The following is a 26,762-nucleotide window of genomic DNA, read 5'->3' as shown; positions in this document are numbered from 1 at the left end:
AAGTTCGGCAGAAGGACTTCCTTAAACCACGTACACACAGGCCAAATGTGGGGCAACAATTGGACATTTGACACAAGTGTACAGCAGCTGGCCCGATAGAAGCCGGCCGAATGGGACATAAACGAAAAAGGTCTCCTGATCAGCACTCTCAGCCAATGGCTGAAAGCGCTGACAAGAGTGTTCTGGAAAAACACAATAGAGCAGCAGTGCAGATCGCTGTACTAACATCGGATTATTAAGTAAAGCTGTCAGTTTTTTTCCATTCAGCCGCTGGGTTGAACGAAAAAAAAAAACTAGCAGGGTGTACAAGGCTTTATTTTTTGGCATGCGCTTCCTATTCCTGTTGGAGGAGGTGCCAGCACAATTTGGGAAAACTTGTTAGGAGTGAAAAAAAACCTCAGTATTATTAAAACATCATAAGGCAATACAATGAAATTGTCAATTTTTGCCAATTCAAGAGTTAAGGTAGAAAGCATAGCAAAGTTACTGAGGTCAACTGTGACTATAATTATCACAATGACAGTGCAAAAGTTACGCCATTTTTATTCAGATCATAAAACCACAAATTCTCTACATATGAATTTATATTTAGGAAAAAACATCTCCACAGGCAGAAAAACAGTTCTAAAATGTATTAGTCAATTAATTGCATTGATTATTCAAAAAATACCTGTTAACATTGCCAGAAATCTTGCCAGTTAATACCATCCTGTGCTGCATTCTCATCAATTACATTACTTCTAGTTATCTCCAAGGACCACAGAAGCCCATCTCTCTATGTTATGGTGAAAGGAGATTGAAGGTGTAAAGTAGTCCTGTCTCATCTTATCCTGATACAGTATACAAATAAACAATTGCAATTTTCTCATATCTGTTCAGTAAGTGCTGCAATTTTTTTTTTTTTAATAAAAACTACCATAAATCTTTTGAAGCAATAACTTCCTGTGATTTCTGCTAGTAATCAGTTAATTGTTAACAGTTCCTTCTGAACAACAGAACACCTCCCATTATGTACTGGGGAGGTGTTTTGTATTCCTAACATACTTTTTTTAGGTCAAAGATGCTATTCCAAACAGTACAGTGACTGAGCGCTAGGAACACAATAAATGTGTCACTGGCACAATCTCCAGGTAGAAAGAAAAGCCTAATGAGCTTCACACCTATGCAGTGCAGCAACAAATGTTACATATGTTCCTATTCATTTCAAATGACTTCTCACTGCACGTGTTTTAGCGGCCCGCAACACTCAAATGCACTTTCCGGTTTGGTGGTCTACATAAAAAAACAAACCAAAAAACTGCAGGTACATTCTTCATCTGCTCGGTTACATTGGCAGCCTAATTGGATTAAGCAGCCCATTCATTTAATGTCCCAGAGTGATGTGAAGCCAGCATAATGCAGCCACCACATCTATGTTCTTGGGTTTAAATAGGCTTTAGGTTTTTGTTAAAAATAAATAATTTCTTGTATTTTATGGATAAAAAACAAAAAAAACAAAAACCCTAATATAAATTACAAAATTAAAATAGGTAAACATTTTGCATAACGGTTTTTATACTTTTTTATTAGACATTAAATATATTATCTATTTTATAGTAACAATTTAGTAATACATATGCAAGGTATCTTTATATTGTCAAAGATACCCAATATTACAATGAAAAATACAAAGCAACATATATCTAACAAGAACACCACTAAAGTACATAAATTTGGAATGTATAATAACCGGTAAATGAAAAAACTAAACCAGATTTACTAAGATCAAAATGGGACTAAATGTTTCTATATTTACTAAAAGATTTTTTTTTTGCAGAATTCTCTCTTTGTAAAATACAGAAAATATGTATCCCAGTCCATCACTTAACAAATGTGGCCACTGATATCCAGTATAAATGAATGGCAGTGTGCTAATGTAATCAGTAACAGCTTTTATTTTTTTGAATAATATTGATTTGTTTAAAAATGCATACTAAAAACTGAAATGTAATTATTTATGAACATCTATATATATATAAAAAAAAAAAAAAAAAAAAAAAAACAACAAAAACTAATGCTTCAGGTGGGTTGTCAAAATGTACGTTTTCTAAAGAAAAAAAGAAGCCTTTGGCAATGGAAATATAGCAAATTTAAATATAAAATGTAAAAACAAAAAATGGAATAATTGTAAACATGCCTGTAGACTAAAGAGATTGATGTGTGTACAAAACTTATGCATAGACTGACATACACACACGCACACAGACACATACAAAATGTATTGAACGCGTTCCTTACAAGATGGAACATCACAGTAGAGTTAGTAAATGCTTATATAAGATTGAAAATGATTTTCACTTTGAGACAGTATTTGTTTATGCTACAGGTGACAGTACATTTAAACGTTACACTTTTTATGATGTTAAAAATCAAAAATAAATAAAATACCATACAAAGAGTATATTTGTGGAGAAAAAGTTTTCATTTTTTTTTTTTTAGATTGCACCATACATCTACTGTAAAGAAAGTGGCAATACACGTCTCTATAAAATTTTCATACATGAAATGATATGCAGGAATATTCATAGATTGACATGAAACAAATACATAAACCATTTAATATGTTTCAACCAATGCACATAAATACAGATTTTTCTTTAGCATATGTTTTCGGTCAGTAAGACTGTCCCAGACAAATATAACTAGCATTCAGTTCTTAACACTACAACCTTTAATCTACAAATAATTTCATTGTAGAACTGCATTTTTTTTTAATATGTTATAAAAGTGAGGAGTCTGACCTCAGTTATAATTTCTTGAAACATAATTTTAACATTATGCAACTTATGCTAACACAGTTGTAATCTGTGTTTTAAAACCAATATAAAGCATTCTAAATAAAAAAAAAAAAAAAATACACTGAGAGATTAAAAAAATCTCAAATATAAAGTGATGGAATGTATATTTATATATATATTTATATATTTTCAGCATGATAATTTCTTACAAAAACATCTTATATGTAAAAATATTTAGGTTAGTAGATAATACATAATATGGGCAACTCTTAAAAAAAACGTGCGGTTTAATATTTTTTTTTTTTTAGATTACAGACAATATAAAAACATTTGCTCAGTTTGAGCCAAATAGTGTAACATTTATAATAAATGCACTTTTTTTCCTCCAAGAAGATACATCTGTGCTTTTTCAGAAAGTGCTGCAATATATTCTTGAGAAGCACAGACATTTTAGACATTTTCTAGCACATGAATGAAATGCAAAGCAGGTCAAAACAATAAAAACAGATACAAAGTCCAGGTATAGAGAAGGATCTTAATGTCAATTATACTGCAGTGGTACAAGCATTATTCTGTAGGAAAATTACACTCAGCTATGGAAATTGAACAATTAATGCTTAAATTAATAGTACATAAACTGGCAGGTAGTTTTAATCAGTGTAGCCAATGCAGTACACAACATTTAAGTTAACAATGTTGCATACATGAAGATGAAAAAGGATAATTAAACCCACAAACAAAAACACATTATATAGTTTACTAGTTCCTAGATGTGGTGGCTGCAATAGTTTTTAAGATAACTTTTTCAGCAAGTACCTGTTGATCTTGCTAAAAATGCAGTGTCCTTGTAATTTCCTGCGAGTTGAACTGAAGCATTGAAAAAAAAAAAAAAATGAATGTCTCTCTCTTCTGTAAATTACTAATCTGCCTATCTTGCATGCAGTGGAGATGAACAAAGGCAGACATATTTGAAGACAAGGACAGGAAGTGTTTTAACTGCAAGATTACCAGGTGAAAAAAAAAAAAAAAAAAAGCAGAAGAAAAACAAACAAAACAGCCACTAAATCTAATGACTGGCAAACAGCAATATTACTTTCTCTTTTTGGGTTTAAATATGCTTTAGAAACTTTATAAAGGCATACCCACCATCTAAATCAGTGTTGGTCTGCAGGCTCCACTAACATAATGCCACTATTCACTAGGAATTAGCGCCATAAAAGTCTGCCCTGCAGAGCATTCTTGGCTCCTATTAAAAGGTACAGGCAGCACTGCTTTGATTTATTTCAGATAATCTGGAATTTTCACGGGTTACAACAGACTGCAATTAAAATCTGGACCACAAGGTTAATGCATAGATAACCATTCTTCAGATTAAAGTTTGAGTATAGCCAACACTTTTTTATTTTAGTTTTCAATAGAGATGGGTTGCTTTATGTCCCCTTGGGAAACTTTCCCTTCACTTCCTGCCCCAGATACAGAAAGTGAGGGGAATTCTTCCCTGCTTGGACAGTTGTCACCAAAACAGGTGTGCCCATTGTAAGATTTCTTTTCCATTTTTGCTCTGCAGGCAACTGTAAATTTTTGGATTTCCCATCCCTTTCAATTTCAGAGACAATGGTGTCAGCACAAAAAGAAAAGGTGTGCGTTTTCCAAAAGGAAGACAGGGAGCAAAAAAACAAAAAACGAACAGGTGTTTCAATTCTTCTATACGTTCAACAAAACAAAAAAATGTTCTGCAAGTACTAAGGCTGGGTTGGACAAATCCAAAAAGTTTAAAAGTGTGGTAGCTGATACACCTTTTTCTATCAATAAAGAGGACATATTCCCTATTTCCTTGCCTGTTGTCCAACCCTGTCCTAAACAAATAAATACAAAATCAAATAATGTCAGAGTATATTAAAACAAGGAAATTGTAGTTAGGCTGGCCATAAATTGTTTGAATCTCAAGCAGCTCAGCAGGAACCGGCCAAGATTTGAACCATTAATAGGCAGGCTGAATATACCAAGTTGATCGGTCGATCAAATTGGGTACACAACCAGCCTGCAGGATTTGCTTGCGATTATTGCAAGCGGCTGCTACTGACACTAGGTATAATCAATCTTCTCCCGGTGGGGACAGTTTCCCCTGCCCACCCCCTCCGCCGGGAGAAACCAATTGCTTAGCAGGAGGGATTCCCGTCAACACTACCTGTGTTGACCGGGGAATCATGCACATTTCTCTTCTGCAATCCATGGTTGCAGGAAAGAAATTCACACCATCTATGGCCGGCCTAACTCTTACAACTGCAGAAAATGTACCCGAATGCATATGAGGCTTGTCAAGTTATTTGATACGTGAAATCTGCAAAAACTTGTCAAAGTCAAAGTTTGATATATAAAAAAAAAAAATCAATGCAATCATCTTACAATCAATGCAAAGTGTTCCTTGTGCTGCTGACTGTGGGTTTAGTTGTGATCCTCTGCCCCCCCCCCCCCCACTCTCTACCGCAGTAATATTTCTGTGGTGATTATACGAACCAAGGGACCTTACATATATACTTGTCAAGAGTACCAATAATACCTGTGCTTTTTGACCACGTCCTCCATTCATAGAAGCTGTACTATAGCTTCCACTAATGAAAAACCTTCTATGAATGGAGGAGGCAGACCTTTCATTCACCTGCCTGTCCTCCATTCATGGAAGCTTTAGTACAGCGTATATAAATAGGGTGAGAAGGCAGCAAGGGAAGGTATAGTAGGCACTTTTGACAGGTGCATATATGACACACCCCTTGATTTGTATTTTCAGAGGACTTTGGATTTCAATTAAAAGTCCTCAGTCTTCTGGTCACACCTGTACAGTAAACCCCTATAGAAGACTATGGGACTCGCAGGTCAGTCTATGGAACCTCACAGGTCAGAAGACAGAGGACTTGCAGCGTGGGATGTAAACATTTCCCTGAGGCCACAGCTTTCTGATCGAGGTATGTGTGCATCTCTGGAGAGGGAGGTGGAATCTGCTTAAAGCAAACAGATTAAGTGCAGTGTCTGAAAGTGCACTTATTCTTTAAAAATGTGACAAGAAAATAGAAGTCAGCAAGACCAAATATAAGTGACATCAAACCATAACAGCCTTGGAACCTACTGTATTCACTGAAGGAAACACTTGGGCTTGCCAATGCCAACCTCTCCAATCCAAGCATTTCAACATTTTTGGAACTGCAGTTTTCACTGCCCTGAACAGCCTGTTCCAGGTTAGCAACAGTGAAAATTCTCTGTATGTCCAAAGCTCTAGCCTAAAAAACAAGCCATTTCAAAAGGTGGCGATCCCCATGTTCAGTTAAAGAACTTTGTTAAAGGGATATACTACTTTCTTGTTAGTAAACCATGTGAACGGCTTGTTTTACCTTAAAACAAAAGGTAGTTGTAGTTCTCTTTGTGGTTAGGGTGAATGCTAAGGTTTTTTTTCCCCATGTTATTAATATCCAATTCTCTGAGCCAATGTGCCGGTTTCCTTACTGTAAATTAGAGTCCTGCACGGACTAGAACAGTTGCATTTAGAAGGGTCACAAAAGGGTCTTTAAATTTTAATATATAAAATTTTAGAGCACAGAGCAGATTACAGAGTATGTCTGGTGCTCAGTTGTTTGCAGCTGTGAATGGCCCTTGTATTCAAAAGTCCGTTTTATATGCTATTTTTCTAACACAGTTTCGACTCTTCAATTAGCAGTGAGTGACGTATCGACAACAGAAGGTACTAAACAGACCTATTACCTAAACAAAACATACTGAACTAAAGCCTTTATAGACATCATGTAATACTACCTTACACTTTCATGTTGACACATGTATAGATTCTGCAATAAGCTCCTTTTAAAATGTCTGCAATACCCTGTGATCATTTCTATCCATAAGGATGTGAGCAATTCATATCCTGGTTAACATGCTTATCACTTATGATATTCTACTGGCAAACCCAGAATGCACCAGACTTCCAACAGGCTCTGAAGAGACACATATAGGTAAGTGTAACAGCTATTTAATACGTTAATGGGGGTGTTATTCAACCTAATCTAAAAGCACTTCAAAAGCGGAACTTCAGTAATTTTTTCATCTTTCCATCCATTAAATCTTCTGCCCTTGTTTTAACTTTGGATAGTAAAAAATTTTTTTTCTGCTAGTAAATACCTTATACAGCCCACTTCCTGTTTCTTGTCTAGTAAAAAGCCTTGGCTTATGACATCATGTGCAGCTCTCTCCCTCTGTGTGTCTGTTTAAATCCAGGAAGCGAACAGGCAGCAGCTTCAGCTGTCCACAGTTAAAATGGTTGCAGCCAGACTCAGTGGAGGGAGATTTCTGCAGCATATTTGGCAAACCGCCGTAGGTGTACGTTGCCCGCTTTAAGAGCTGTTGGAGACGCGCGCACCCGCAGCATGACTCTGGAGCCGATGTCCGCTGGCCACCCGCGATCACGCCACAGAGAGCCAGAATGGGGATGTCAATGTAAACAGACAGATCCCTGTTTTGACAGGGGAAGAGAGAGAGATCTGCTGTTCCTATTGATCAGGAACATCGATCTCTCTCCTCCTCCAGTCAGTCCCATCCCCCCCCAGTTAGAAACACCTCCCAGGAAACACATTTAACCCCTTCCCTGCCAGTGACATTTACACAGTAATCAGTGCATTTTTATAGCACTGATCGCTGTATAGATGTCAATGGTCCCAAAAAAGTGTCAAAAGTGTCCGATCTGTCCGCCACATCGCAGTCCCACAAAAAAAATGCCATAAATCTATCCCCTATCTTGTAGACTTTTTTTTTTACCAAAAACATGTAGAATACATATTGGACCAAGCTGATGAAGAAATTTTATTTTTATTTTTTTGGGGATATTATAGCAAAACGTAAACATTTTTTTTTTTCAAAAAATTGTCAGGATTTTTTTGTTTATAGCACAAAAAATAAAAACCGCAGAGGTGATCAAATACCACCAAAAGAAAGCTCTATTTGTGGGGAAAAAAGTACATCAATTTTGTTTGTGAACAGCATTGCATGACTGTGCAATTGTCAGTTAATGCGACGCAGTGCCGTATCGCAAAAAATGGCCTGGTCAGGAAGTGGGTAAACCCTTCTGGGGCTGAAGTGGTTGACCATTGTCATCAAGACAAATAGGGGGAGGGATCCAAACTGTTAAAGCTGTCACCAAAAGGGTTAATCATCCCATGGGGACAAATGTACTGGTGACATCTACGAGGTAAACTCTGCTCAATTTACAGTGAATCTTTTCTTTCATTTCCTGTTGCAATTCCAGCACAGGAAGTGAAGCTAAATCGTCCCTGTGTGATACAAGTAGCCAAATGTAAACTAATAGGGGGTTTCAATCCATCTCCACTTTAGTCATACAGAAAAAAAAAAATGAACTACACAATTTAACTAAGACACATTATACTTTTCTTAGTACCCCGCTTGTGGCAGACTACATAAGCTATAAGCTTTTAGGGCAGCACAGTGGTGTAGTGGGTAGCGCTCTCGCCTAGCAGTAAAAAGGATCACTGGTTCAAATCCCAATCACGACACTACCTGCTTGGAGTTTGCATGTTCTCCCTGTGCCTGCGTGGGTTTCCTTCGGGTACTCTGGTTTCCTCCCACACTCCAAAGACATGCTGGTAGGTTAATTAGCTTCTGTTCAAAAATTGGCCCTAGTATATGAATGTGAGTTGGCGACCTTGGATTGTGGGCCCCTTGAGGGTAGGGACCAATGTGGGTGTACGATGTATGTGTGGAGCGCTGCGTGAATTGGCAGCGCTTTATGGGTACCTTAAATAAATAGGGATGATTGTAGATACGCACCCACACTCAGTCAGGTTGAACTGGATGGACTGGTGTCTTTATTCAACCTTACTAACTATGTAACTATATAAAAAAGCCAGCAGTCCCAGTACTAAACGCTTGCTTTCACTTGTTGACACTTATGCGGATCCCTGCAGTTCATGCATGCCTCCACAGCATGTAAACCAGAGGACACTAAAAAAAATAAACTGAAGTGAATGGAGGTAGATCACAGCACTGCAATGCTGTCTGTCAACAACTGTATATGCCTTAGGCTGACCATACATGTTCAATTCTCTTGTTCAATTTTCTTTTAGATTTACCTTAAACTAAGTATCTCAAGGGCCTGCCTAATTGGATACAATTGAAAGTTTAGTTTTGACCTCATATTATATGGTTTTTGGTAAATCTAAAGGAAAATTATACCAGAAATTGAACATGTATGGCCAGCCTTAGATCATGTTAAGGAGCACAATTAAGCCTAGAAAAATGAATGCGTACATACAATGCTTGTATCATGCATCCACAACATGAACATAAAAACTTTGCTCTTAAGAAAAAAACAAAGAAAAGTGTAAAAAACTTCCTCCAATGCTAATTTAAAAAAAAAAAAAAAAAAAAAAAAAAAACATGCTACAATGCATGTACAAACTCGTGTTAGACCCGCAATGAAACTGTATGCAGCTTACAGCGCAGAAGTGTGAACAAGCCCTACAACTCCACGTCTCATTAATTCAATAAAAATTAATCACAGTGCTTCGTAACAGTCTTCTCAAATGCTCCTCATAACTATAACATTTACACTGACAACAGCCACAGAAAGACAACAAAGTGGAGGTGGCCAGTTAGCAAGAGGACTTGGCAACACCAAATTCGGGGGGTGGGGGATTGGGGGCGGGGCCTGTTTTTTTTTTTTCCCAAGGGGTAAGTTATTACTAACTTTGCTTTTGATTTAGCAAACACTCAATGTAGACTCCCGCTTTATTGTACTCTTGCTAAGAGTTTCATAGAAAATTATTTTCAATTTATTACAATGGATTTACTGACTCCCCAAAAATGTTTATAGACCGAAACATAAAGAAAAAGGACCAGAAACAACAAAAAACCCCCCCCAAAAAAACGAAGTTCTAATCCCACACACACTGGTGATCTTCTACTAGCCGTTCCACTATAAGGTACAGCAAGAAACTTTTGGTGTTGGTGAGCCTTATTTTACCCAAAACGCCACAGGCTGCACAACACAAACAATGCCAACTGTCTCAAAATACATGCAGCAATGACACCTTTTACATATTGGAGAAGCATGAAAAACTTTTACCTGAATGCAAAGGTATGTTATGCTTACTTCTTTACAAAATTATCAATAAATGAATTTGTCATTTGCAGAAAAAAAAAAAAAAATTAAAAAAGATGTGCAACGCAGAATATTTGCTAGGCAAAACTAACGGTATACCATAATAATCTTCATCCAACATTTTAGATATTTGTAAATGCTACCATGTCTATTTTATAAAGGTGCAGTTTGATTTAGCTCTTCTCTGCTAAGGCCACAGGTCAGCATAAATACAGTTACTTAAGTAACAAACCTAATCCTTTTTTTGTAGGTTACGCCATGCAAAGCTGAACATTTGAAAGGGACGTGCTTTTAAAGCAAATGGTCCATTATATAAGCGAAGAGCACCGTCTTGACCTTTGAGTTTGTTTTAAGGCATTTAACACCATGGCTCTAGAACACAGGATTGTACAGTTCCCTAAGAGTTGCATGATGTTTTATGTTCCACAAATTGGAGGATTCTACTAATCCAACCTTTTAATGAGTGAGCAGCAAGAATGGAAATGCACTTATATATAATACAATCATTTCCATCTATAAATTTAATTAGAATAATTAAACATAAATATCGAAAAAAAAAAAAAATCTTTAGGAGTTATCTCTGGAACACGGCACTTAAAATCTATTTAATTACAAAGTACTGGATGATGATGGCAAAGAGGAATGCAACAAGGGCAAACACGAGGAGGAGCAAAAAGGCAAACTGCTCATCGCTGAGAGGCTTCTTCTTGATTTTCATGGCATCTGATGCAGTGTTAGCACAGGGCAGATCTAACTCTTGTCTTTGAGATGAGAATGTGGTGCTTGGGCTGTAGGGACCACACAATTCTTGCAATCCATTGGTGTCCTGGTATTGCCGTGCCGCACAAACTCTAAAACGGTATTCACAGTTTGTCTGAAAGTTTGTGAAAGAGTACAAGGTGTCTGTTCCTTTGTATACCTGATTAAACAAGAAAGAAATGTCACTAGAAACATTATAAAAAGGAAACTATAATACTAATTTCTTAATCTTTTGCATGGTGTCTTTAAAGTGCAACCAAGGGCAGAAGCAAAAATGACTCATAAGATTCAGCCTGTCTTTTGGTTTCATGGTTTCTCAACCGATGATACTCTAGGTCTCTCATTTCATTTGTCTTCAGCAATAGGATTACTTTTCTATGTAATTACTTTTCTTTTCTTACTGTCTATGTAATACAATCCTTCTGTGTATGCCATTTTTTTTTTTATTTGGGAAAAAAAGAAGATTTAGTAATAACAGAATAGTTTTATTAACTCCACTAGTAGATCAATTGATTTTCCACTTATTTTAACAGAGTGACAATTAGAGCTGCACAATTAATCGCAATCTCGATTCAACCCCCCTAACGATCTCTGTTGCATAGTTTGCTGATTCTTTCATATAACAAGTGGAGAGACTTAGCTGCTCACTAGTTTTGCCACTCTGCAGACAGGGGAATTTTAGATAGATACATACATAATTTTAAATGGACTTTAATTAACAAATAAATTGCATATAAGTAGGGCCGAAACAATTAATCGACAACTAATCAATTATGAAATGAATCGATTACTATTTTCATAAATCGATTAATCGGCCAGTAACATAATGGGATTAAAAAAAAAAAATAGCCCTTTACAGTACAAAAAGAGCAAATCGCTACTGTATATTTTATATTCACAGTAAAAAATGAACCCCTTACAGTAGCGATTATCTGCTTTTTTTGTACTAAAAAAGGGCTAATTTTATTTTTTTGACCCCATTATGTTACTAAACGTCTTAGACCTGGTTTACACCTATGTGTTTTTTGGTGCTTTTTGCATTAATGCACTACAATTCATTTACATGTTTTCCTATGGGACACATTCACATCTATGCTTTTTTTCAGCTGCTGCCTATTTGGAAAGGGTCAGGGACTATTTTTTTACCCAAACAGTGCTTTTTTGGTTCAATATACTTCAATGGAGAAGGTGCAGAAAAGCATGTAATGTGTTTTTGCAGCAATGTGTGTTTTAAATCTACCCAATAACAAATTGGCCAAAAAAAAATGCAAAAACGCAAATAGCAGCAAAATCACGTGCGCAAAAATCAAAACGCACTGCAGAAACAGATCAAAAGCAAACTGCATAGGTGTGTACTGAGCCTTATGCTGAACACACATATCAATTTTCAGACAAGAATATTTATACGAAAGATCTTTGTACATTCGCTGAATGAAAGAAAGTTGTTTGACATTTTTTACTTGCTTTTAACATTGTGTTTTTAAAATGAATGTAATTTCTGAACGAAAACCACATACACTGTCTGAAAAAAGTTTTCTATTATTTATAAATTCTCCTGTCACTGTGGTAGAAAACTAACGTCGATTTGACCCCACTAACGATTAGAGAAACCGAACGAACGTTCTTAAAACTACATTTTTTTTTTTAAGGAAGACATTGTTTTTGTATGGCCAGCATATATTACAGTTCTGTTTGAAAATCGGCAAAACACTCTTTAACTTTTTTTTCTTTAAATAAAAAAAATTGATCTCTGAGTCTGATTATATTTACCAGATTCACCCTTTAATAGTATATACAGTAGATCTCCACTAATTGTATATACAGTATATCTCCTCTAATCGTATATACAGTATATCTCCTCTAATAGTATATACAGTAATAACTCTTCAGTCTGTTATTCTCAGAGTGGATTAGAGATTTTGCTCCCTAACCATATAGTTGGTTATTTATATTTACCACTGCATAGAGAAATACAAGAATAAATTGCCTTTTTTTTTTTTAAACTTTACGTATTAACTAAATTATACACCACACTTTTTATTAAGATTATTAACCGATTAATCGAAACATTAATCAGCCAACTAATCGATTATGAAAATAATCGTTCGTTGCAGCCCTACATATAAGTAACAAATACATTGAAATCAAACCCTGCAATTGCAGCTACGTTGTTTCTTTTATTTTGGGGAAAGATGTTTAAACCACATAAATATATGGCGATCCTTGTAAGCACCTTCTCAGTACAGTTTCTCCCAGTTCTCACTTTTACTGGACCAGCTTGGCATGCATGTAAAAATGTACACAGATTAAAAATACACTATAATTTACAATGAAAATGTAAAGCTTTAAAAGCCATTATAAGGACTATGAGATAATCCGCATTAAAGGAACTAACAAGTACCTGATCAACCTCTTTTCCATTGGTGAGCTGAAGGATGTAAACAATTGCATCTCCCCTCATTGGCTGTAAAGGCTCCCAAGATACTTCACAAGAATTGCTGTCAATCTGCTGTATTCTAGGTGCTGCAAAACAAGAAGATGATTATTACATAGGCTTCAAAACATGGCATTGGACATGCTTTTTTAAAGCTCCCTCAACGCCCGTCAAGGCCCCGTCACTAAATAAAATGGTTAGCTTACAGTCCTGATTACACCTTGCGTTTGCTTTGCTTCAAAATTTATAAGTAGTATTAGAAGTCTATGACAAAGCTCGCTTGAAGCACTTGCAGCTTTTGAGAGGCTTTAAAGAGGAATTAAACCCCCTCTTAAAAAAAAAAAAAAAAAAAAAAAAAAAAAAAACAAAAACACCCTGCAGGACAAAGGCATAATGAGCTAGTATGAAATTAACACATTAAAAAGCATTACATTTCACTTGGTAATAACCATTAGAACACACTAATGATAATACCTTTTAATGCTGGAGGAAGAGATTTGGTTGTGGCAAAACTGAAAACTTCGGAAAATGACCCATCTCCAGATTCATTATATGCCTGTATTCTGAAGTTATATGTAGTGGATTCATTTAGTCTTTGCACCTTGTATGTATGGCAGGGACCATTGTAGATTGTATAAAACCTGATAAAAAGAACACATTAATACAAAGTAGTTTATTACAGTTCACAATTGCAACACAAGTGGAATTAAATTAATGACATTATAATTGTGTATGTAGCAATCCAATTAACAGAAATTCTAGGGCTAACAGAGCTCCACAACAACAGGACTCCTGCTTTCATATGAATGTATAAAAATATATGAAAACCCAGGTAGTAAAATCCCATATAGACTTTAGTATGTTAATGTAAATGCAAATGTTTTTCATTATTTTCAAATCTTCAGCCTTCATTAAAATAACATCTGGTCATCCGGTCATTAGGTTAGGGTTTATACCTACCTGAAATCTGCATCAGCTCTACTTTGGACCACTACATTTTAAAAAGCACTTATATGGTACATTTGAGATTCCCTACTTTATCATTGAAAGTCATTATCCTGAAAACTTGCTAGCAGTGCAAGTAGACCAACTAGTTCCAGAAGTCCCTGGTGGCACCTAAAGCTGAGTGTGCCCAAAAAGCTGGGGAACTGGATAGTGTAACTGAAGGCCAACTATTTCAGCAGTTATTGACTTTTTCTTGGTCTGTAAATACATTATAGGAAAATTAAACTGCTTATGAACTAGCAAGTTTAGTTCTAATTTGGAAAGGAACAAATGCAACATACTGGAAGTAATAAGCAAACATAAGTGGACTGTTGCAAGATTAATTAGTTGATTTGTTGTCCATTAGCTGCAACTATCACTGAAGCCTGGTAATTTGGTCTTGTTAAACAGTAACCATGCGGACATACTCTACTAATGGCAGACAAATTAGAGAGGTGAAGTACACATTAATCAGCTGCAAAGCTCTGCCATTCTACTCACCTACTTAGTTTGTCCTCCATTTGTAAATTGTACAGTGATGTTTCTGTGGCTAAAGCTTTGCTAGATCCATCCCCCCATTTTAGTTTAAGGCTCTGGTGACTGAAGACCACACATTCCAGATGAGGGGGGTTTGGAGGTGGAGGTTTTGTTTTGGCTTTAATATAGGAACTGTAAGGACCCGATCCTAATAAGTTTATGGCCTGAATTCGTATTCTGAGGGGAAAAAAAAAATGACATGCAGTTATATAAAGTATAATAAATGATCACCTTATCACATTGTTAACGTGAGCAATACTTTGAGAAATCGCAAAACAATTTAGTCTGTACACTGGTTTCGTTTTTAAAGGACAGGTTCAATTTACAATTAAAACTCAACGTAAATTTTTGGCGAGTGGAAGGGTTAAAACCGCGTTTAAGTTTTGCGTTCCTGAAGGTACCTGGAGGACAAAAATGCCACTCCACAGGTAAGGGACGTGAGAAAACTTTGATATGATCTGAAGGTTTGGCAGCCCAATGAGAGTTGAAAAAGCCAATATAATTAATACTCAGCAACGAAATGTCTTGCAGATTCTTCAGCTCTGTCCAGATTCTAATTCTCTATTTTTCCAGCCCTGTTGAATGAAGCCCCCATTAACCCGTCAGAACATCTTTTCAAACACAAATAATTTCTTCTGGACCTTTACCAGTGGAGTGGCACTTTTGTCTTCCAAGCTCCTGGGACTGAAAATCTGCCGAATAAAATTCATAAACTTGCACCTTTCTAATCTTTTCTACCCTATCCTAAAATAAAATAAAAAAGTCCCTGCATAAGCACCATATTTACCAGGTGCTTTAGTCTCTCTTGACCATGTATGGCTATTGCCAGGCATCTTGCCCTGACATATGCGAGCCAGGGAGTAATTCAGTTGCTCACACATACCCAAAGTTCTGGGTATCTATTTCACACTGCACCCAGTTGGTAGTGCAAGAAAAGAAGACTACATGGGAAAGCTAAGCGGACCTTATACTTTTTCCTGCTTAGGCAAAAAAAAAAAAAAAAAAAAAAGGTTTGTTGCACTCTAATTGGTTTATCTGATTACTTTATCCACAAATCTAAAATAATGATCAAAATTACCGCTCAATGAGCAGAACCATTATTATATAAAAAAAGTTGATTCTTCTGAATTGTATATAATAAATATTTCACTTAGATATGTTCTGCAGTATGCAGTTGGACATGAGACATTTTCTACTTGGCAAATCAGAAATGCAAAAAGTTCTTTGTGCATTTTAGTACGGATAGATGACAAATTAGGGGCAATTAAAAAAACTGTAAGTTCCAAGTTTTCCATAGGAAGTTACCTGTAAGTGCGGTCAGGGATAAGATTAGTTAGGATACAGCTAGTGACATTCTCCACTGAGATCTGCTGCTTCTCTCCATATTCTATAGTGTATCCTATAATATCTGACCCATTGCAGCATGGCTCTGTCCAATGAAGAGCAAGGCACTCTGATGAGGAAGGAAGAGGAGTTTCCAGGAGCTCTTCATCAACAACCTGCAGATCAACCACTGCAGCAGGTATCGATGGTGGTGTAGTAATAACTGCAGTGTCTCCAAACAGGCCAATGCCTGCTATGTTGCCAGCCTATAAGAGAAAACATAATAAACCCTCACACTTTGTACTAAAATGTAGTAACCACATTTCTAGCAGAAAATTATTAACCAGGCGGTACGCTACAAACCTGAACTCGACAGTAATATGTTGTAGCTGGTGTAAGTCCTTTGATATCATAGCTTGAAGATGAACCTGTATAAAGTACTTGCATACAACCTTCCATTCTTCCCCACTCCAGTCGGTATTCGGTAATTTCTGATCCATTACATCCAGGAACCTACGTGTAAAAGGGGAGAGTTAGAAATCAAACAAGTTTCACCCCTATGTTTTTTTATTTTCTGATTCAAGGAATCTGTTGTACCTAAAGGGTCATTTTGATAAGCTGATCTTGAGATAGAATCACTCATTCCAGATAGTACAAGCATGTCCCCAACCTCTATAGTAGCACAGCTTCCTCAAGAATACACCCCAGTATGCTGGCTGGACAATAAAAGAGCAGATGCACAATGGTACATCACTCTGCTCAATGCCCTCTTCTCTTGGCAGCACATTTACTGCAGGCACATGCAGCAAAGTATGAATGGTTCCTGGTGCTAGCCCTCCATGACACCATTGCTGCTGAACAGAGGATTACTCGAAGCTAATATCAAGTCTTATGTAGGTACTGGTACTAGCTGCAACTGTTTTAATGTTTACTGGTGTTTTTTTTTTTTTTTTTTTAAATCTGCCTGCCAGTATTACCTGCATTAAAGGGGCTCAGCATTTTTCATTGTATAGACATTGTCAGGACGTATGATCACATAACAAATTAAAAGCTGACTTTTCACTATAAAAGTCTGCATTTTCAGTCTAGATATGAATAATTTTTAATTAGTTCAGCCCTTTGGATGTACTACGTACATCCAAAGAGTGAATGGTTAGGCAAAAGCTGATGGCTGTGTAGCTCCCCTTAACTTTCACAGTGCACGCAGGTGGTGTAGTGAACCCCCAACCTCCCTGCGTGGTTGCTGGGCTTTCTGACTCATAACGGGAGCCCAGGAGCACATTGCAGGGCTTCAAAATGGCAGGTGGGAGCAACCAATTTACTTGATCTCCTCTGCCTGGAAGAAAACAGAAGTGACAATTATTTTGTCACTTAGGTTTAAGAGCCTACAGTTACTGGCTGATAAAGCCAGGGAAGCATGTAAAGGAGCAGATTTGTTCCATTAGATGCTTTGGAGGGCAGAAGAGACATTGGTATATTAGACTTCCAATGTCTCTATAACGACTGTCACCTGCCCAATGCTATCACATGGGGATTTGTTAACTCCATCTGAGAACAGTAAAGTTAAAAAAAAAAGATGAAATTACAATTGGTTAAAAAAAAAAAGATGAAATTACAATAGGACATATAAAAAGAGCAAACAAACAAACCAAAAAAATTAAACGTAACCCCCACACAGCTGCAAATGCATGTATGTAAATTGTGATTGCACCACACGTGAGGTATTGCCATGGAGTGAGAGCAATAATTCTAGCACCAGAACTCACAATTAATTCTAAACTGATGAGTTGTAAAGGCTTTTAAAGTGTCATCCGAAGGAGCTTTGTGGGTACTGTGTTTTTTGCAATATCACAGGCACAAGCAATTTTAAGACTTGACATGTTTGATATATTAAATTAACAAGAGTTGAGTCTAATGGGACTTTGTCGGCTACCAAGAAAGTACACACAGAGATAAATGTTACTTAAAAAGTTGATAATGTTTGATATCTATTTACTTGAAACAGCCTCATCTTTAATAATTTTACAAAACAATTGGGTATAATATTGTGTGTTAGCACTAAATTTAATTTTATTATAGATTCTCCTGAATATATATGTTTAATAAACAGTTGACCAAGTACTTTGACAAAAAATTGCAACAACCATCTTTTTATTGTACAGGTCCTCTGCTGTCAGAAAATATATAATGTATATATAATGTACTGAAGGTTTTAAATAATTTTATAACCAAAATGCTGATTTTTAAATGTGTGAAAAACTGAAAACATTGCTCTAGTGCCAAAATAGTTAAAGGACTTCTGTAAAGTAAACCTGTGCTTTCCCTACGTAGGGCAAAGCAACAGGTTTACTTAACTGCCCTCTCCCAAACTACACATTTTCTTTACCTTTGCTCACACCCACCGATTCTTTCTGGCCGCCTGCAGAAAAGGGAGCATGTGACCTAATCCCCTTTCTCTGTGGTAACAGCACTGGTACTTGGTGATAGGCCAGTCAGACAGCTACTGTCACATATGGGGAAAGGGTCTTTAGTGGACCTGGAGCTTACAATGGGGCTTCTTCTCTGCACACTCAGCCTAATGAAGTGGCGGAGGAGTGCAAGGAAGGCATGTATGTGCTGCAGAGAAGTGTGACAGTTAGGTTAGCCTGCATGGGCAAAGCACAAGGTCAACTTTAAACTGGAAAATACTTTTCCAAAGGAAACCTAGATTAAATAAAAATATGCAGACTGCCATCGTCTACATCCTTCTGAAAACTAAGTTGCCTGGTTGTCAAAGGCATCCATTTCTGAGTTGCTGACATAGAAAAAGAACACATCCATTAACGTGTGGATTCATTTTTTCATCCTTTTAAGCTTTCCCAACTTAGCACTAAAACTTCTAGTCAGCGTGGCAGCCAGGAAACTAGCATTTTGACAAAAGGTCAACAAAAGAAGTCTACACAAATCTTTCAGCATGGGTTTCCTTTAATCCCCTTAATATTTGGAAACAGTGGTGTATAATGAGTTTAGCAGAATAAACTGTAAATATAAAAGTAATATATTACTTAAAAGGAGACAGCGAATAGGATAAATTTAGCAAAACCATTCAAATTCTTAATGGAGCAAACCAAGTAAGAAAGTAGTCCATAAATTCCCTCAAGTAGCAATATAAACAGATGGGGTTTACCCTATTAGCCTGCAGGATCTGCTACTTCAATCTGTGTAAGTTTACTGAAACATCTTTCCCTACAGCCTAATCACATGAGCAGTTTTAGAAATCAAAAATTGTTTTTTGCAGTATCTACTTCCCTAAAATTACAGGATACTTTATTGTCATTGTATACATACAACAAAATGTATCAAGGTACACTTCACAATAGCAATTTAAAAAACATTTCTCAACACAACCACACATACATACCTCCTAGCACATGCCCTTGTATCTGTTCTTAAATATTACAAAACATAAAATGTTTTAAAAAAGTAAACTACCTAGGTGGATTGCCCCATGTACTGGTATCCATAAGAGATCTAAAGAATAGTCACATGTCATATGAATATTTGAGCCTAGCAAAGGACAATATGTTAAAAGATGAGGACACCTGTAGTAAAAATAAATAAATGCACATGATTTTGCAAGCAAACAAAAATGTACATTTTTTACTATTATTTTTTTTTTTACACTGGGGCCTGCAAAACATAGCACCTGTGATTAGTGGATCAAGGGTGCAAAATCAGGCTCATGCAGACATGCAGTACAGCTATCTGCTCAAACCCTGGATGGGCAGACAGTTACAGAACTGCAGGAAAAGTCAATGAACTGCAGGGGCAACGATTATCGTGTTCATAGTTCAAGCTGTCTGCCACAGTGGCAGATGAGATTTGTAGTTCATTCATTCCCAGATCGCTGTAAATAGGGGTCAGGAACCTTTTTTCACTTAAGGGCCAGATTTAATGTACGTTCATTCACCTGCTAATGAATGAAGATACCAGCCCCCGCACCTCTGGCCCCCTTAACATTACACAGCTCCCTGCACCTCTGGGCCTTTACATTACACAGCCCATTGCACCTCTGGCCCCTTTTAAATTACACAGTCCCCCCCAGCTGTGTAAGCACGGACAGTTGGGGTGCTTTACATTTATTTTATTTTTCTCAGTTTTTTTATACTGTACCCTTGAAAAAAAAATTATGATCACTTTTATTAGTGTCAGAAGAAATGTAAACATCCCTTGTGACAGTAATAGGCAGTGACAGGTACTCTTTATGGAGGGATCTAGGGTATACAAGACCCCAAATCCCTCCTTTGCACTTAAAAGCATTCAAAACGCCAAGTTTGGCTTGTATGAATACTGTAATTTTTTTTTTAATTCGGCGCCTTTAAGCCTCCTGTAAACCAGAAGTGATGTCATGACATCGCTTCCGGGTTACTAGATCCGAGACCCGATTGAAGCCGATTCCGGCTTCGTTCAAGTCTCCAGCCAGCAGTCGGACATGCTGGCTGGTCGCTGGGACGGGAGAGCCCGGACGAACTGCGGCCGCATATTTGCAAACGGTTGGCGTGAAGGGGTTAAAATGTCCGCGGTCCTGGTGCACGTGAATTCATCACGTGCACTGACGGGCCAGACATTAAGTGGCAGCGGCGGGCCGGCTGCTGACCACTGCTGTAAATCAATGATGCAGCTGTGCGGGGCAGGGCAAGTAAGACAGGAGTGGAGATCACTGCAGTAGCAGTGTTTACGTCAGGGATTGCCAGCTTCCAGGGGCATCAGTCAGTTATAGTATACGCATAGATACTTTGGTCCACCCTGGACCAACGTAACCACATATAAAATATTCATACCTGGAATTCTCCTTTGACTGCAATAATTCAAAGCGTGACAATAGTTACAATTGTAATTAATATCATCAGTTTGTGTATAATTGTAGTCTTTTTATTGTGAGCTGCAACAACTTTAAGATTAATATTGTGAATTATTTTATAGAATTTAAGAACAGTTTTCATTAATTACAGGAAATAGCATGGCTGAAGAATAAATATTAAATTAATATTTGGATTAAGTATATGTAATGCCAAGACATACTCACCTCCCAACTTGCTAGCACACAACTTGCACTCTTGCAGATTAATAATGGAACTTTACACCTCTCTGGAGGCCCTGGTGCTGTACTGAACGCTGCTGCTTCAGAAAAGGGCCCATTCTACAAAGAAAAACTATTAAATTATCACAGAGATCTAATTGGTGTACAGACTTATTTGTTTATTTTATTTTAAACCTTACCCCAGCTTTATTTGCAGCTTTTACCCAGAAACAATAAGTCTGCCCAGGTAGCAGATTGCCGACGGTGCATTCTAGATCAGGGCCTTGGTACACAGCACCACGGTCCTCCTGTTCGGTCTTTGACATCTCTACAGTGTAAGCGGTTATTGCCGACCCACCATTCAAACTTGGAGGCTCTGTAATAAGATAATTAGTTGTTCAGCTCAGTTTAACTATCACTTGTCCATTCACAATAAGACAGAGAACAATTATATATAAAGTACAACTTTCAGAAATTACGCATACAGTGTAATATGCAAAGGTCCTAGTAAAACGTTGAACCCGAGGTTCTGGGAGCATCTACATTTCCTAAAGCAGGACTTTTAGATAAAGGGCTTTAATGTGTCACAGCTCTTGAATAAGCCCAGAAGGCATCATATTGCAGAAATCCAACTCTCTTTCAGTAAATACATGTTCTCTGGCTACATTGCGGCCTTGGCGGTACAACTACACTTTAGCTGTCATTGCTATAGACATTTTTACATATGATGTAGTTATGGCCTAAAGTCCAAACAAATTAACCACTTGCCGACCGGCTCACGCCGATATACGTCGGCAAAATGGCTCTGCTGGGCGAAACCCCGTATAGGTATGTTGTAACTTTAAGAGCCTCTAGGGAGCACGGGCACGAGCGCCAGCACAGGGGATTTGTGTGTGTAAATACACAAATCCCTGTTCTGTCAGGGGAGAGGAGACATCGTTTTTTTCCTACTAAGTGGGAACAGCGATATGCCTCCACCCCCAGTCAGTCCTATCTCCATACAGTTAGAAACACTAACTAGGGAACACAGTTAACACCTTGATTGCCCCCTAGTGTTAAACCCTTCCCTGCCAGTGACATTTACACAGTAATCAGTGCATTTTTATAACACTGATCGCTGTATAAACATCAATGGACACTAAAATGTGTCAAAAGTGTCTGATCTGTTAGCCGCAATGTCGCAGTACTGCAGATCACCACCATTACTAGTAAAAAATAAATAAAAATGCCATAAAAATGCCAAAAATCTTTCCCATAGTTTGTAGAGGCTATCTTTTGTGCAAACCAATCAATATATGCTTATTGTGATTCTTTTTCCCAAAAATATGTAGAAGAATATATATTGGTCTAAACTGATGAAGAAATTTGTTTTTTAAAAACATTTTTGGGGATATTTATTACAGCAAAAATTAAAAAAGGTTTTTTTTTTTTTTTCCCAAAATTGTCACTTTTTGTTTATAGCGCAAAAAATAAAAACTGCAGAGGTGATGAAATACCACCAAAAGAAAGCTCTATTTGTGGGGGAAAAAAAGGACGCAAATTTCCTTTGGGTACACAATTGCGTGACCACCAATTGTCAGTTAAAGTGACGCAGTACCAAACTGTAAAAAGTGCTCTGGTCAGGAAGGGGGTAAAATCTTCTGGGGCTGAAGCGGTTAAAAATATATTTTCAACCAATAAAGTTTCTTAATATTTAACTACATTTATTATATATGGAACTAGCCAACATAACTTAATGTGTCTTGACATCCACTTTCAGTAATGCTCAACTTTGGTTGGGGTGGAGGGAATGAAAGTGTAGAGGCTTACCTCAGACTGTTGCTGTTTCCTTCCTTGTCTAGTGACAAGGCAGGGTGTGTTTTTGTACTAAGTCTAGGAACTGGCTGTGTTATCTGGTAGGGATGTCTGAATTAAAAGACTGAACAGAATAAAAAAAATCTTTTGGCTGGAAAATCCTGCATATCAACTGTATTTTAGCTACAACCTTTACGAGACTTTCACACAACCATTTAGCCACATACACTGGATTCTATGGCAAAAATCTGCAGATTCTTGCGGCTAGAATGGCAGGTGCATGATTTTAACTGCGGTCGCTCAACTTGTACAAAGTATTGCCAGGCTGACAGGTGCCACTGCTGTTTGCATGTAGTCGCACACCAAGCAGTCACCTGCGGTTAGGGACAGGGTGCCCGAACCTGGGCGCAGTCAGATGCAAACCGAGAGGTTCAGCATTGAAGGGATAATCAAATAGTTTAGGAACACTGATCTGGAGATGAGCTTCTGCTGACAATCAAGTCTCTTGCACTTACAGAGTATCCAGGATTATTCACCAGCTCAGTAGGCTGGCACCTGTCAGAACCCTCCAGACCAGTAGGAGGAAAGATTTACCCAACCCCAGTGTTTGAATCGTCATCCACCAGGCCATGGCAAGCCTGGTTTTGTTGGTACAGCATATGCCACAGTCTGAGCCTGCTTGTCTCGTACAGGCATAATGTTAAATTACAAAGGTCTGGCGTAAAACTGGGCAAATGTAATGGCTTCAAAAGTAGCCACCATTAAAGTGGATGTAAACCAGATTCATGAAGTGTGAGCTGGGCACACATATCTGTAGTGTTTTCTTATCTCACTATCTGAACTATCTGTTCGTAGCTGTCTCCTGCTCTGTTCTTCTGTTATCAGCATGAGAACTTCTGATAAGCTGTCCGTCACAGGTGATAAAAGCGGCCTGATTTTTGTGTTGGGGAGGAGGCTATAGATTAGCAGAATGCTGAACTATTGAACGAATAGATCTGTAAGTCTCTTCCTAAGAGGAGAGGGGGTGTGTGCCTTTCCTCCAATCATCTGTCTTTGCAGTGAAGCCTGGGCATACAGCCATGTTGAACAGGAAGAGAAAATCTCCTAACACGATCTGAACTTTCTAAAGAATATATAGAGCTGAAGACAGCAGATATGCATGTAAAACTTATGTAGGGAGATTTGTTTCATCCCTGTGTATCATCTGAGGCTGTTCACTTCACTGGGTATATGTGAGGGTTTACATCCACTTTAAGCCCAGAATCCCTCATGCAAATGCAGAGGGAGTTGGTTGGCTCCCAGATTGTTCAAACATGAGAATGGAGAGTCTGCAGTTTATCATGTGAAAGAAAAACCTTAGACGGGGCCAGATCCAGGATCCCGTCTAAATACTCAGTGATTAAATGGTTACAGCACAGATTTCTGGAAATTTTAGGATCCACACAAAACTCTGTAGGGTCTGGGCAGTCTGTTGGACACTGACTGATAGATCTGCTAAAATCCCCTCTCACAAGTGAGGGTGCCACCAACTTCATTGTGAGAAGAACTTGTTTGTGGATTTGGAGGTTCAGGGCTTACGATAGAACAGAGAACCAGGCTTTGCCCTGGCGGCCTGGGAGAAACTAAGGAACTTTTTTGAGCCTCGAATGTAGAGGGTTTCTCAGATTGAGGTTTTGACTTCTTTTGCTGAGGATAAAGGGTACACTTCTCCCCAGTGTCAGCCTTCATCAAGCTGTTCAAGGAATTTGTCAAAGAGGCATTCCCCGTCAAAAAGCATACATAAGAGGCGTTTCCTGCATTGATGCTCTGAAGACCAACATTTGAGCAAAAGGGTCCTCTGCATATGTACCAAGAGGAGGACCATTGTGGAGATTTGGCATATAATATCTGCTAGCCCATCAATACAGAAGGAGAATAGGGCCACAGGCATGAGTTCCAGTTGCGGGAGGACAGAAGGATCAGTTAGAATAGCTGCAGGATTTAGAGACACATTCCTGGACCAGACAAATAAGGTCTGGCAGTGGGACATGACCGCAATGGCAGGTTGCAACACAGGACAGACACGCAAGTGGGAAAATTAAAGTTACGTACCGGTAACGTCTTTTCCTGTAGTCTTTCAGGACAGCCACAATAGAGAGATAGTCTCCTCCCCTTCCTCTGGAAACACTGCGCCAGCCCATAAAATCTCTCCTCCCCTGCCAGACCTCAGTTCTTTCAAGAGTACCTCCGGCCAGCTGGGGAGACACAAGAACACATTAATAACATACCAATCAATATCATTACCATATTGCGTTCTGGTCTTTAATAAGACCCCCCCAAGCTTAGGGTGGGTAACTAGGGCTGTCCTGAAAGACTACAGGAAAAGACGTTACCGGTACGTAACTTTAATTTTCCCTTTCCGTCATTTCAGGACAGCCACAATAGAGAGGATAATCGAGCACTTACCAATTAGGGTGGGACTACAGCTTGCAGAACTTTTCGCCCAAAAGCCTGCTCACCTGCCGCCACCAGGTCCACTCTGTAATGTCTAACGAAAGCGGAGTAGCTGGACCATGTCGCTGCCTTGCATATTTGCTCTGGCGTTGCTCCAGCCTTCTCTGCCTGGGAAGTTGCCACTGCTCTGATGGAGTGTGCCTTTATGCCTCTAGGGACCTCCTTCCCTGCTAAAGAATATGCCTGCCCAATAGCTAATCTAAGCCACCTGGCAATCGTGCGTCGGGACGCTCTGAGACCCTTTCTGGCCCCAGAAAATAAAATAAATAGAGAATCAGACTTCCTTATTGTTTTAGTCATCTCTAGGTATTGTAGGATACACCTCCTTACATCTAAAAAATGAAATTTTAGTTCCCTTTCACCTGAAGGATTGGGACAAAACGAGGGTAGGACTACTTCCTGGCTTCTATGAAAGCCTGACGCCACCTTAGGCAAAAAAGCTGGATCAGTCTTAAGGACTATCCTGTCTGGCAAAATAACACAAAAAGGAGGTCTAATTGATAACGCCTCAATTTCGCTGACCCTCCTGGCAGTTGTCACTGCAACTAAAAATACTGTTTTTAGGGTAAGTTCCCTTAACAGGCACTTGCCCAATGGCTCAAAGGGACTTCCCGTAAGGCTCTGTAAAACCAGAGATAGGTCCCACCCGGGAAAGGGAGGACCCCTGGTAGGTCTCTGTCTTGACAGTGCCTTAAAGAATCTGACCACCCATGGATTGGTAGCCAGAGACTTCTCCAGGTAAGCACAGAGTGCTGAAACCTGACTTTTAAGGGTAGCTACAGATAAACCCTTGTCCGCTCCACACTGCAGAAATTCCAACACAGCTACGGGACTCTGCACCGAGAAGGAGTTTTCTATGCACCATTTGTTGAAAAGGAGCCAGACCTTTTTGTAAATCTTACGGGTCTCCTTTTTCCTACTGTTGAGGAGGGTAGAGATCAAGCTCTCTGAAAACCCCTTGGATCTTAATATACCCTCCTCAGTAGCCAGGCCGCTAATTTCCACTGCTGCACCTGTGGGCAGAGGACTGGACCCTGCGACAGAAGATCCTTTCGAGGTGGAAGGAAAAGGGGAGGTTCCGCTGCTAACTGACTGAGGATTGAAAACCATGCCCTTTTCGGCCAATGTGGAGCTACCAGAATAAGAGAGGTGCTCTCTAATTGAAACTTCCTCAGAACCGCCGGTAATAGTACCGGAGGAGGGAAGGCATAACATGTCCTGAAATGCCAACTCTGAGATAATGCGTCCACTCCCAGTGCTCCTTCCCCTGCGTTTAGGGAGAAAAAACAGGGGGTTTTCGCGTTGTCTTTTGAAGCGAAAAGATCCACTTCCGGGGGTCCCCATTTCTCGGATATGAGATTGAAAACCTCCTGGTTGAGGGCCCAATCTCCTTCCTTTAGACTCCTCCGGCTGAGAAAATCTGCGATTATATTCCTCTCCCCT

General features: G+C 38.5%; 1 protein-coding gene across 3 annotated transcripts in view; it reads right to left on the bottom strand.

Annotated features, from left to right (window-relative positions):
• Window positions 1–527: 527 nt before the first annotated feature.
• LOC141107985 (fibronectin type-III domain-containing protein 3A-like) overlaps window positions 528–26,762 on the bottom strand; it is a 140,148-nt gene continuing 113,913 nt past the window's right edge. For 2 of the 3 annotated variants that reach the window (XM_073599112.1, XM_073599113.1), the window contains exons 19-26: window positions 21,233–21,408; window positions 21,039–21,152; window positions 16,337–16,486; window positions 15,956–16,239; window positions 14,615–14,827; window positions 13,604–13,770; window positions 13,097–13,218; window positions 528–10,855 (exon numbers count right to left, since the gene is read on the bottom strand). In XM_073599112.1, coding sequence (XP_073455213.1) covers window positions 10,538–10,855; window positions 13,097–13,218; window positions 13,604–13,770; window positions 14,615–14,827; window positions 15,956–16,239; window positions 16,337–16,486; window positions 21,039–21,152; window positions 21,233–21,408 — 1,544 coding nt within the window. In that variant the 3' untranslated portion in view covers window positions 528–10,537. The remainder of the gene's footprint in view (window positions 10,856–13,096; window positions 13,219–13,603; window positions 13,771–14,614; window positions 14,828–15,955; window positions 16,240–16,336; window positions 16,487–21,038; window positions 21,153–21,232; window positions 21,409–26,762) is intronic. The other variant, XR_012235993.1, reaches the window with a different exon arrangement.

The sequence above is a fragment of the Aquarana catesbeiana genome, linkage group LG09, assembly GCF_042186555.1.
Source record: "Aquarana catesbeiana isolate 2022-GZ linkage group LG09, ASM4218655v1, whole genome shotgun sequence".
NCBI lineage: Eukaryota > Metazoa > Chordata > Amphibia > Anura > Ranidae > Aquarana > Aquarana catesbeiana.
This window is presented reverse-complemented; position numbering and strand designations above follow the sequence as displayed.